Below are 13538 nucleotides of genomic sequence, written 5' to 3'. Positions count from 1 at the left end.
AGAATTTAAAAGTATATACACCGTCAGTACAAGAAATTTTATACTGCCAAAATAACATTTACCTATTGTAGCAGATAACTTGTCTTATTTTCAAGATTACAAATCTCACATTTTAAGAAAATTACCTATAAATATCCTTTAAATGACTTGATAATGCAAAAAATATGTAATACTGGCGATGTATATAACCTTTAAAACTCAAAACAATTAATATATTAAAAAACTAAAAAGAAAAAGAGGCAAAGAGAAAGCACACAAGCACTTATCTTCTAAAGGGGAATGTTCTCTACCAAGAAAAATTGTACTTTAAAACCCTTGAGTCCTTGTCCATAATTGATCATCACCAATTATTCTCACTTACTAGAGCCAATTTCTAGTCATACACTTTCAAAATGCTTATTTCACCTTATCTTATCCATATTTTGCTATGCATATTTCTCTTCCTTTTTAGCACTGGTAATTCTCTAACTTTTAACTCATTTTCAGTAATTGTTAGGTTCGACAGAACTTAGTAGCTTTTGTCAGAATCCTATGTTTATGTTATGAAATTCACACTCAAAATTCTGGTTCCACATTTGTGTCTAATTTTATCACACACTGATTTTCATGTGACTGCAGATGGAACCCAAGTCATTCTAGTAAACAACTGCAAGGAAAGCATATGGCCCGGTATTCTCGGTGGTGCAGGACAGACTACGTTAAAAGATGGCGGGTTTCACCTCAGCACTGGCCAGCAAATTGTCCTCGACGTGCCTGACAAGTGGTCGGGGAGAATATGGGGGAGACAGAACTGTCATTTTGACGAAAATGGGAAAGGAAAATGTGATACTGGCAATTGTGGTGACCAGTTACAATGCCGGGGGCTAGGAGGTGAGCCCCCCGCTACTGTAGTGGAAATGACACTAGGCTCATCGACTTCACCCTTACATTTCTACGATGTAAGCTTAGTCGATGGGTTCAACTTGCCAGTGTCGATGAAACCTGTGGGAGGAGGTGTTGGCTGTGGCGTAGCGGAATGTGAAGCTGATTTAAACATATGTTGTCCATCAGCACTTGAAGTGAAATCTGGAGACAGAGTAGTTGGTTGCAAAAGTGCTTGTTTGGCTATACAATCACCAAAGTATTGTTGTACAGGACAATATGCAGATCCTAAAACTTGCAAGCCAACTGTTTTTGCAAATCTATTTAAAGCAATTTGCCCAAAGGCTTATAGCTATGCATTTGATGATTCTTCCAGCCTTTATACATGTAGGGCTCCACGATATCTCGTAACTTTCTGTCCTCCCAAGTGAGGGCTTATATATGTTGTTTACGTAATCCCCCTGTAATTTAACACTATGTTGTTCAGATTCTCCAGAAATGTTGTTGCACCTGTGTCACAGATCCTTCAAAAATACATTACTTTTGGAGGATCAGATACACATTCAATGGTATTTTTGAGAACTCGCGAGCAACATATATTTAGGATGTGACTGAAGAGTCACTTCCCTCCTATTAAAGGATACTTTGTTGTCTATTTTTTGTTTTTCAGTTTTAATGGGAAAAAAGTAGTTTAAATTAATAGTCTGTGTTTGCTGCATTCTATCAATCAAGTACATCTCAATCTCAAATTAGTTGGGATCAACTATTTTCTGTAGTTCATTCACTGGGCGCGAAATCACGAATTCAACATGTTCAACATGTAACAATGACTAGTACCAAATCATAACAACACTTTAATCATCAAGTATGTCTCAATTCCAAATAAGTTGGGACCAACTATCCACGAGATCTCGAATTTAACATGTTATAGTGACTAGTACCAAATCAATATGTTTGTTTTAATTCTGATAAAGACTAAATGAGTGTAAGAACATACTACCATTGGTGATGTCAATTGAATCAACTTGTTCATGTAGCTCATCTAACATTTGTGAGATCATATAATCAGAATAATGTAACAACAAACGCATGATAGAGCCAAACAAACAAAAACAGAATGTAAAAAATAATCCAGCACCTTTAGTACTATCTTGAGAAGTTATCCATTTCTAAGCTCTGAAATGGACTACTTGCATCATATGGCCATTTTGAGGTCATTCCTTCCTTTAAATTATGTCCTCCTAAGCTTGGTTGGGCTAAAACTTTCCTTTAAAGCAGTTGAATAGTAGTTTAGCCCACCAACAATAAGGGCCAATTGTGACGTTACAAGGTGATTCATGTATGAGGCCCCTATTCCTGTTAGTAGGTACTCCATCCGTACATTTTACTTGTTCAATATATTAAAGGGATAATTACAGTAGGTGGTCATTCGATCATTTTAATTATAAAAAATAGTCATTTGGTGTATATTTATATATACTCAGTATATATTTCATGTATAAAATGTATCATAAGTATAGCTCATCTATAAGTAATATATATTGTATAGTCAGTGTATATATTTTCTATGACTTTTGGAGTCACTGTATATATCCTATGATTTTTGGCTATTTTGTATATAAATAAAACATAGCTATATTTGTTGTAAGCAAATTAGTTTATTGTATATATTTGAAATTGTCTCATTATTAAACCCCAAAATATAATAGTTGTCAAATTTTATTTGTCCTATTTGGAAAATTAAGAAATAATTTATCTTTCTGCCAGTTTTGCCTTCGCTATTAAATAGTAGGGGTGGGCATAAATACCGAAAAATCAAAAAACCAAACTGAACCGAACTAATTCGATTTTTTGGTGTCGGTTCTTCGATTTTCAAGTTCGGTGTTGGTTCTTTTTTTCGGAAACTTCGGTTCGGTGTATGGTGTAAGGGTCACGAAACCACAGTGCACCAACGAGCCGAAGTTTTATTAAATAAATTTAAAATAATATTTTAAATTATATTACTTATATATTTTGACCCAAAATATTTTATTTTTTACCAAACCTGCCTTCAGGCTTCACTCCCTCGTCACTCTTCACTCTCCATTGCTCTCTTCACCCAATGAAGTTTCTTTCTTTCAATACAAAAGACCATTTTTTTTATTTTTGAGTTTTAGTACTTATATTTCTAGTCTTTATATATTTCAAATTACTCTATGAAATATTAAAATTACATGAATAGAGTGAAAAATATATAGATCACCTATATAACTAATTTGGAACAAAGACAAAATTAAAATAATTTACCGATATTGTACTTCTATCAAACCGATAAACTTCACATAAAAAATATAGATGTCACGTCTAGATTCAACAAATCTCTTCTTTTGACTAATGAATAAGCCATATATAGAATAATCATAGTTAATTGTACCGAAAAATCATTTTAAAAACACCGAAATAAATCGAACCGAAGTTGAAAAAATCAAACCGAACCAATCTAGTTTGGTTTGGAATATGGTGCACACTTTTTCAAAATCGAACACCGAAGAATCGAACCGAACTTTAGCAAAATCGAACCGAAGAACCGAACGCCCACCCCTATTAAATAGTGTTCATTTCCCAACATTTAGATAACTTGTAAATAATAGGGGCGACATATTAAAATTACCCTTCTATTTATTTTTTTCGTAAGAGGTGTGCCAAGTCAAATATGTACAAGTAAAGATGGATGGAAGGAGTAATACTTAATGTGTCTCTTTCACCAATGTATCGATTGGTTCAATTTAGTTCGATGTTAAAGATTATGGACCTAATTTATTGATTATCGCTTTATAGATATATTAAATCGTTAAAATATCAATCAATTAGTTAATCATTATTATTTTAGTTATCAGTTTAGTAGTTAAAATTTAAGAAAAATTCTTTCATTGAGCATCACTAATAAACTATGTGACAGACCAAGACCAATATGCACACACCCCTAGATGCTCCTTCCTTATGCTCCCTGATATGCTAAAATTTGAAATACATAAAATAAAGAAAGAATCAAACAAATATTGGCAGTATCTTTAGAAATTTCAGAAAAAAAAAACTGATGTATCCAAGGTTAGTCAAGTCCCTAATTTCCTGAAAATTGAGAATAGTTTATCTTTATCAAGCTTAAACCAATACAGACAGTGATACACCAATATTAGAAAGAATATGTTATATAATAAATATAATTTATTAATTCACTATTGAATTATCAATTTATCCCTTAAAATAATTGGACAAATGGAGAACTTCGGTAACCCCATAAAAAAAATCTAAGTTATTAGTAAATCGTTAAATCAATAACTCTTTATCAATAAATTAATATCATTTTTTCCTTGTTTTAGTTAGATTTAGATTTGGTTATAAACAGTCCTACCTCCAATGAGTGATTAAGGCTATTTCATGTTTAGTTTCGGAATTTTTAAGTAGATGAACTCTTTTAGATTAATAATTATCTTTTTTAGAATACTTTTTTTAATTACGATCTAACATATTTATCTTAATTAATAACTAAAATCACTCATTAGCCCCCCTCTCTCTCTTTCTCTTTCCCTCCCTCTCTCTCTGCCCCCACCCCCCTCTGCGTGCTTCTTCTTCTTCTTTTTTTTTATCTATTTTTTTCTTTCTCTCTCTTTCTCTTTTTCTTTCTCTTTTTTTTTTTAAATAATAATTAATTAGCCTAATTCAAAACTAATTTAAATAGTATCGAAGTGTTTGAAATTCACATATAATACTTATAATTCATTTGTATTAAAAATATTTTAATTATATATTCACCACATTTATTGAAAGATGCCTATAATATGTATCATAAATTAATTTTAAAATGTATTTTAATTATTGTTTATTTTTTCTCTTATTAATGATGCTAAAATATATTATTATATTATAAATATTTTAGTTATATTCACCATGTGTACTGAAACATGCCTATAATATATTGAATTCAAGATTTATTATAATATTTTTTATTTTTTTCTCTTATTAACAGAATATATTATTGTATTAAAAATATTTTAGTTATGTATTCACAACGGGCATTGAAACATGCCTATAATATATTGAATTCAAAATCTATTATAATTATTTTTTATTTTTTTCTCTTATTAATAAAATATATTATTGTATTAAAAATATTTTTGTTATATATTCACCATGTGCATTGAAACATCTCTATACAACAACAACAACAACCCAGTGAAATTCCACATCGTGGGGTCTGGGGAGGGTAAAGTGTATGCAGACCTGACTCCTACCAATGTAAGACGGTTGTTTCCGAAAAATCCTCGGCTCAATAGAAGCATAGGAAAAGGTCAGACAAGAATATTAAAAGTAAATAACGAAAGCGGTCCAAACAATAGTATAATCAAAGCACAAAAAACAGTAAATATTATTAGATAATAACATAAATACCATAAATAACATAAATGAGAGTACAAGAAATCATAGTGCGTTAATACGCCTACGAATAAGGGGTAATAATACCACTATGTACTAGCCTTCTACCTTAATGTGTGTCCTCCACACCCTCCTATCTAAGGTCATGTCCTCGGTAAGTCGTAAATGCGCCATGTCTTGTCTGATCACCTCCCCCCAATATTTCTTCGGCCTATCCCTACCTCTTCTGAAACCATCCATAGACAACCTCTCACATCTCTGCACTGGTGCATCTGGGACTCTCATCTTCATATGCCCAAACCATCTCAGTCGCATTTCACGCATCTTGTCTTCCACCGAGGCCACTCCTACCTTGTCTCGAATAGCTTCATTTATAATCCTGTCGCTCCTGGTATGCCCACACATCCATCTCAACATTCTCATCTCGGCAACTTTCATCTTTTGCACATGGGAGACCTCAACTGGCCAGCACTTCGCCCCATATAACATAGCTGGTCTAACCACCACTTTGTAGAACTTGCCCTTAAGTTGTGGTGGCACCTTCTTGTCACATAACACACCGGAGGCGAGCCTCCATTTCATCCATCCTGCCCCAATACGATGTGTGATATCCTCGTCGATCTCCCCGCTGCCTTGCATGATAGAACTAAGGTACTTAAAACTACTTTTCTTTTGGATGGCTTGGTCCCCGAGCCTAACTTCCGCGCCAACCTCCTGAGGAGTCTCACTGAACTGGCACTCTAGGTACTCTGTCTTGGTCCTACTCAGCTTAAACCCTTTAGACTCCAAGGTGCGTCTCCAATCTTCCAGCTTAGTGTTAACTCTGCTACGAGTCTCATCGATGAGGACTATGTCGTCCGCAAAAAGCATAAACCATGGCACCTTACCTTGAATTTATCGCGTCAATACATCCATCACCAAGGCAAATAGAAAGGGACTAAGAGTTGATCCTTGATGCAACCCCATCACAACTGGAAAGTGTTCTGAGTCCCTTCCTACTGTCCTTACCCTGGTTTTGGCACCCTCGTACATGTCCTTGATCACCCTTATGTACGCTACAGGTACACCTTTAGCCTCCAAACATCTCCATAGTATCTCTCGTGGGACTTTATCGTAAGCCTTTTCTAAGTCGATGAATACCATATGCAAGTCTCTCTTCCTCTTCCTATATTGCTCCATTAGTCTCCTCATAAGATGGATGGCTTCCATAGTTGAGCGTCCCGACATAAATCCGAACTGGTTCTCTGAAATAGACACGCCTCTCCTCACTCTCATCTCCACCACTATTTCCCACACTTTCATAGTATGGCTTAGAAGCTTGATACCTCTATAGTTGTCGCAACTCTGGCTATCCCCCTTGTTTTTGTATAAAGGAATCATGATGCTCGACCTCCATTCTATGGGCATTGTTGCTGTCATAAAGATGACATTAAATAACCTAGTCAGCCATTCCAAACCTACCGAGCTCGAACTCTTCCAAAATTCTCCAGGGATCTCGTCAGGTCCCGTCGTTCTTCCCAGCGCATCCTACGAACAACACCTTTAACCTCATCGATCGTAATACTCCTAAAAACCCCCACTATCGTGACTCCTTCCTGTATGTTCCAAATCTCCTAACATAATTTCTCTGTCCCCTTTGTCGTTCAAAAGTTTATGGAAGTATGACTGCCATCTTTGTTTGATAAGGGTCTCCTCTACCAATACTTTTCCGTGCTCGTCTTTAATGCACTTCACTTGATCCACATTACTTGCCCTTCTCTCCCGGGCCTTGGCTAGCCTGAATAATTTCTTGTCCCTGCCTTTCTCTTCTAGTTCAGTATAAAGGCGTTCAAAAGCTGCCGCTTTTGCCGTTACAACCGCCGACTTCGCCTCCTTCCTCGCTATCTTATACAGTTCCCCATTCGTCCACTTCTCCACCTCATTCTTGCTCTCCATCAACTTAGCATACGCCACCTTCTTTGCTTCCACTTTTCCTTGCACTTCTCCATTCCACCACCAGTCCCCTCGATGCCGACTACGACTATTTGTCGAGACTCCTAACACTTCCCTTGCTACAGCCCTAATACAACTAGCTGTCCTATCCCACATACCGTTCGCATCCCCACTACTATCTCAGGCCCCCATATCCTTCAATTTCTCTCCCATCTCTAGGGCACTAACCATTGTCAAACTCCCCCATCTGATCCTAGGTCGTTCTTCCCCGACCCTCCTCGTCCTTGTCATCTTGATCCCTAAATCCATCACTAAGATCTTATGTCGGGTTGTAAGGTTGTCGATCGGAATGACCTTACAATCTTTGCACAAACCTTTATCATCCTTCCTAAGGAGTAAAAAATCTATCTGAGTTTTAGCCACTGAACTACGAAAGGTTATCAAGTGGTCCTCCTTCTTTGGGAAACTCGGGTAGTCTATCACCAACCCGAAAGCTTTTGCGAAATCCAAAAGTGAGATTCCTCCTCTATTTCTGTCCCCGAAGCCAAAGCCCCCATGCATATCATCATACCCTCCCGAAATAGATCCGATGTGCCCATTGAAATCCCCTCCCATGAAAAGCTTCTCAGTAGGTGGTATGCCTCCCACTAACTCGTCCAAATCCTCCCAAAAGCGCCTCTTATCCTCCTCGCGTAAGCCCACTTGCGGTGCATAAGCACTAATAACGTTCAACGTGATCCCTTGAACGACCATTCTAATCGACATCATCCTATCATTGACTCTCCTAACCTCCACCACTTTATCCCTTAAATCACTGTCTATTAAAATGCTTACCCCATTCCTATACTTCGATTTACCAGAAAACCAAAGCTTATACCCATCTACCTCCTTAGCTTTAGAGCCTACCCATTTTGTCTCCTAGACACAGGCTATATTAATCTTCCTCTTCTTTAGAATCTTAACCAATTCTATCGATTTACCCGTTAACGTCCCAATGTTCCAAGAACCTATTCTCAGTCTAGACGCTCTTTTAACCCACTTACCCCTCCTTACCCTCGTCCCCGTCCATGAGCGAGAACATGACTCTAGTCTACCATCACTATCCAAAGCCACGAAAATGCGTATGAACTAATAAATTATTCGGGGGTCAAAAGTCGGCAAAATGTAACTACAAGTATGTGAACAAAGAATAGATATATAAAGATATAAAAACCGGAGGTACCAACTCCGGTAGAAATGAACCTGGTTGCCGCCGGAAAATACTGGTCACGCCGGAGTACTGTTCACGTCGGCGTATGGAGTTGAGTTGCAGTGGTTGTTTGTCATCGGAAATACAGATCTGTACACCTGGAAAAAAAAAGATTCGCCGGAAAAGCTGAAGCTTCACCGGAAACACAAATATTTAGATCTAAATCTATAAATATCTTAAGTTTTGGGTTCAAATCCTTGAAATGAACTCGGAGACTTGAACCCTGGATTTGCAAGCTAATTCCAGAACACCAACAAAACTCAAAACGAGCAGTCCTTGATGTAGCAGACAAGCAGTCCTTAATCTCGAGACCACTGTGAGTTTGCTTGCGATGGAGAAAGCAAAGAATGGTGTTGGTGGTTGTTAGTTGTTACGGAAGTGAAGAAACTCAGGGAGAACCTCTTAGAAACATCTCTATAATAAGCATAATATATTGAATTCAATATTATACATTGTTTTGAATTCAATTGTTGTTATTTCAACAAATATAATACATTTTTAATAGCGTAAATTAATTTGAATAGTACTAGAATGTTTGAAATTCACACAAAATACTTATAATGCATTTATATTAAAAATAATTTAGTTATATATCCACCGCGTGCATTGAAACATGCTTATAATAAGTATAATATATTGAATTCAAAATATATTACACTTATCGTTTATATTTATTTCTTTTATTGTGTTAGAAATGCATTATATATTTATTAATATAAAAGATTATTTAATTTAAAAAATATTAAAAGCATCATTTCTATAATATCCAATTCAAAATTAAGTTTTAAATTAAAATAATTAATTATTTATACTATATTAAAAGTACGAATACCCTTAAAATGGTGATTGAACGTTTTCCCCTTCATTAAAAGGTTTCGCTTTAAAAAAAATATTTTTTCACTATTTTTCTTCAATTACTATACCATTATAGTTTTATTAAATATTAACTATAAATAAATATAATAAAAATTAAATGGAGAATCCTCTTCCAATTAAAATAGGCTTGATCTCATTTACTATTTTTTCTCAAATTATTTTTATAATATCTTAAGTGTCCCACATCATGTTTTGGTTATTTTCTACCGTAGCCTTTCTTTTGAAAATTATTCCTTTTTGATTAGGAGTCCTTTTTTATATTATTATAATTACAACACAATGATTATTTTATGTCATAATTGTTTTTTTGAAATTTTTTCCTTTTTTTGAATCGGAGACCCTTTTTAAGATGTTACAACACTAATAATATTATTTAAAATAAAGAAAAGAAAATATTTATTATACATAATTTAACAACTAAAATAATGTAAAAATATTATTTTTGCCATTTTAATAGTGTTGCATCTATTTTAATATGTCATTGCTATTTTAAATAAAAATAAAATTGTACGGAATTTTTAATTTTTTGATATGTGCTAAAAATCCAATCAAATAATATATTTATTTTTTTTACTAAATTTCTCCTTATTTAAACTATGTAAAATAACCATAATACATTCAAGTTACTTTTCATTAGTTAAATTAAATAAAATTCTATTTAAATTAGAAAATCATATCTATAAAAGATCTAAACATAAAAAGTAAAAATTGAGATTAGCCACAACTCTATTGCCTATGAACTGTCGAGCAGTCTCCCATTTCTGTTGCCTCCAAAGTAAGTCATCACTTTTGAAGGAATTCATTGATGCATTGCCAATTTGTCATGGATAGAGATCCGTGTATTGTATGCCAGCTTATCAACTAAATTTTTGGTCATTAGTTTTTTGCTTAATAAATTAGGTAAGATTCAAGAACGGACTAATATTTTACCTTATAAAATTTATTTTGTTTTTAGTTTGAAGGTTTTCATCTTTTGCTCCATCATAATTGTTTTTGTTAAAGCCAAAAATATTTTTACGTGACCAGCTTGTGCAAAGGCTGAAAAATATCTTGAGAAGCTTCTGGATTTGCATATCTGTGCTTTCCAGGTGGACGTTTAGGATTTAATCCATCATAAATATAGACTTTCTTTGTGATGTTGACACGTGTTCCACCTTTCCCTTTTGTATCAATTTTTTTATTCAGACAAGGAGAACTGGTCTCTTTCAGTTCATCTTCTTCATGTCTATTCTTCTTTGTTTGCGAGTCAATTTTACCATGGCTGAGTGAACTTCGATACTCATTCTCAACAATTTTAATATATTAACTCAGGTTAGAACCTTAATGAGTTTGCTATTCTGACTCATTAAGTTCTGAATTTCATGACTATCTTATTGTATTATCTATTTGTAACCCGAGTTAATGATATCATATGACAGTAAAAGTTAAATATATTGACGGCCTCTTCAATTTGACATTGATCAAACTTTTTGCCTCTCACTAAAAGACTCTATAATAGAAAAAATTATTATTTATTATTTAATAATTATCCATTACTTATTATCATAATATTTGAATTTGAAAATTTTGCTTTATTATTTAAACTATATTAAAAATCTTAACATTTAAGTCTTTGATTAATGACAGTTTTGGTAATTTAGATATTTAGAAAAAAATTAAGGAGATATAAATAAGAACTATTTTATATTTTCTAAATATATTGCTTAAATTTTTTGTCTTTTAGACTCTATAATAGACAAAATTATCAGACTATTTTTTTCTTCTAATTATTGTCGTATAACTATTATCGTAATTTTTAGGATTTTAAAATTAATTAAACTTATAGCTATTAAATATTTACTTATTAGTAATATATAAGAATTCTTAATATTTATTATTTTAAAATTGACTTAGATTGTGCTTCTTAAATTTATCCGTATTTTAACTATAAATAATTTAGGATTTAGGGGGAGTTTAATCACTTCGGGCAAGGACATGTTTGTACTGGCCAGTTGCTGCTTTTTCAAGTGTTTGGATAATAATTATTTTTCCAAAAAAAAAGACTTATAATGGTTCTTTTTAAAATAAACACGAATTCTCCTTGGTGAATTGGTGTTCACCTTTTTTATCCTCTAAAAATAGAGTTTAGATTGAACAAAATCGTCAACTAATAATTATACTAAGACTAAGGACTTTAAAAAAAAAATCGAATTCGAAAGATGAAGAATTCCTAATATTTATGACTTTGAAATTGACTAAAATTTTACTTACTAAATCTTTCCTTATTTGAGTTGAAAGTTTTAATACTTTAAAATTAATTAAATTATTTCAATTAATCGAGTGTTTTATGCCTTTTTTTTGAGCCGAGGGTCTCTCGAAACAGCCGTCCTACCTTGGTAGGAGTAAGGTTTGCGTACACTCTACCCTCCCCAGACCCACGTTGTGGGATTTCACTGGGTTGTTGTTGTTGTTGTTATTCTTTTTAGTGCTTAGTCATCTTCCGTTAATTCTACACTATAAAAACATAAAATCTCAATATGAATTGTTGATTGAATTTTTATTATTTTAAAATAACTTTTATATTAATTGGATAAAATATAACTTAGTTATTTCCTAAAATTAGAATTTTCAGTTTTTGTAAGCTTCATTTTATTATGAGTTGAGCAAATATTTTTTAAGTTATGCATTATATTAAAGATTAGTATATTAAATATAACTTTATTAATGCAATACACATGCGCAAAACACGTACACTAAACTAATTATTTCTAAAAGAAGGAGAAAGAGAAAGAGAAAAAAAATGGACAGAAAAAAAGGGAGGAAAAACAGACAAAAATAGAAGAGAAGAAATAGAGAGAGAAAGAGAAAAAAAATGGAAATTGTTTAAGTGTGAATTTTGGCTGACTTTAGTTGTCTTTTTAGGCCATGTTGTTTCAAAAGAAGGAGTAATGGTGGATCCACAAAAAATTGAGGTAGTTAAGAATTGGGCTAGGCCTAGTTATGTGAAAGAGATTAGAAGTTTTGTGGGACTGGCCAGTTACTATCGCCGGTCCGTGAAAAACTTTGTTTCTATTGCTACTTACCTGACCATGTTGACTAAAAAAGAAATATCATTCGGGTGGACTGACAAGTGTGAAGAGAGCTTTCGAAAGCTCAAAACTTTCTTGACCACAACATCAATTTTGACCCTGCCGGTCGAAGGTAAAGATTTCATTATTTCTTGTGATGCTTCACATTCCGATTTAACTACTCTGTTGATGCGGGATAAGAATGTTGTAGCATATGTTTCACGATAATTGAAGGTGCATGAGAGGAACTACCCTACTCATGACTTAGAGTTGGCAGCGGTTGTGTTTGCACTAAAAATCTGGAGAAATTATTTGTACGGTGTCAAGTGTGAGGTTTTTACTGATTACCGCAACTTGCAACACGTGTTCACCCAGAAGGACTTGAATTTGAGACAGCGAAGATGGATGGAGTTACTTAAGGACTATGATGTCACTATCCAGTACCATTCAGGCAAGGCTAATGTGGTAGCTGACGCATTGAGCCGGAAGCCGGTGAGCATGGGCAGTTTAGCTTGTTTGGGGCCCTTAAGCGGCCCCTGACTAGAGAAATTCAGGCCTTGAAGGCCAGATTTATGAGGCTAGGCATCTCAGAGAAAGGTGGATAATGGCCAGAGTTGATCTAAGGCCCACTTTCATAGAAGAGATCAACACCAAGCAGTTTGAGGATGTATACTTAAATAAAATTAGAGGGAAGGTGTTAATGAGCAAGGCTCCAGACTCAACACTAGATGCAGGTGGGGTGCTTCATTTTAGAGGAAGAATTTGTGTTCCCCGGGTAGATGGACTAATTCAAAAGATCATGTTTGAATCTAATGGTTCACGATACTCTATTCACCCTGGAGTGACTAAGATGTATCAAGACTTGAAACGGCTATATTGGTGGCCGGGTATGAAGAAAGACATAGCTGAATATGTAGCCAAGTGTCACAACTGCCAATAGGTGAGGTATGAGCACTAAAGACCTGCAAGTCTGTTGCAAAGAATGTCCATTCCTGAATGGAATTGGGATAAAATAGCCATGGGTTTCATGTGGGACTTCCTAAGACTTTGGGAAAGCATAACTCTATTTGGGTGGTGGTTGACAGGTTAACGAAGTCAGCATATTTCATTCCAGTTAGAGTGGATTACAAGGCACAACAATTGGCTAGAATTTATGTGAA

At 34.2% G+C, this 13538-nt stretch overlaps 1 protein-coding gene across 1 annotated transcript; it reads left to right on the top strand.

Moving 5' to 3' along the window:
• The first annotated feature begins 312 nt into the window (after positions 1-312).
• On the top strand, positions 313-1561 carry LOC129876482 (thaumatin-like protein). Its single transcript, XM_055951932.1, has 2 exons — positions 313-456; positions 619-1561. The coding sequence occupies exons 1-2, from the start codon at positions 393-395 to the stop codon at positions 1290-1292; spliced, it is 738 nt and encodes a 245-aa protein (XP_055807907.1). The 5' UTR covers positions 313-392; the 3' UTR covers positions 1293-1561.
• The last annotated feature ends 11977 nt before the right edge of the window (positions 1562-13538 follow it).

The sequence above is a fragment of the Solanum dulcamara genome, chromosome 12, assembly GCF_947179165.1.
Source record: "Solanum dulcamara chromosome 12, daSolDulc1.2, whole genome shotgun sequence".
In the NCBI taxonomy this organism is placed as follows: domain Eukaryota; kingdom Viridiplantae; phylum Streptophyta; class Magnoliopsida; order Solanales; family Solanaceae; genus Solanum; species Solanum dulcamara.
The sequence above is the reverse complement of the archived record's forward strand: the minus strand, read 5'-3'. Positions and strand labels throughout refer to the sequence as shown.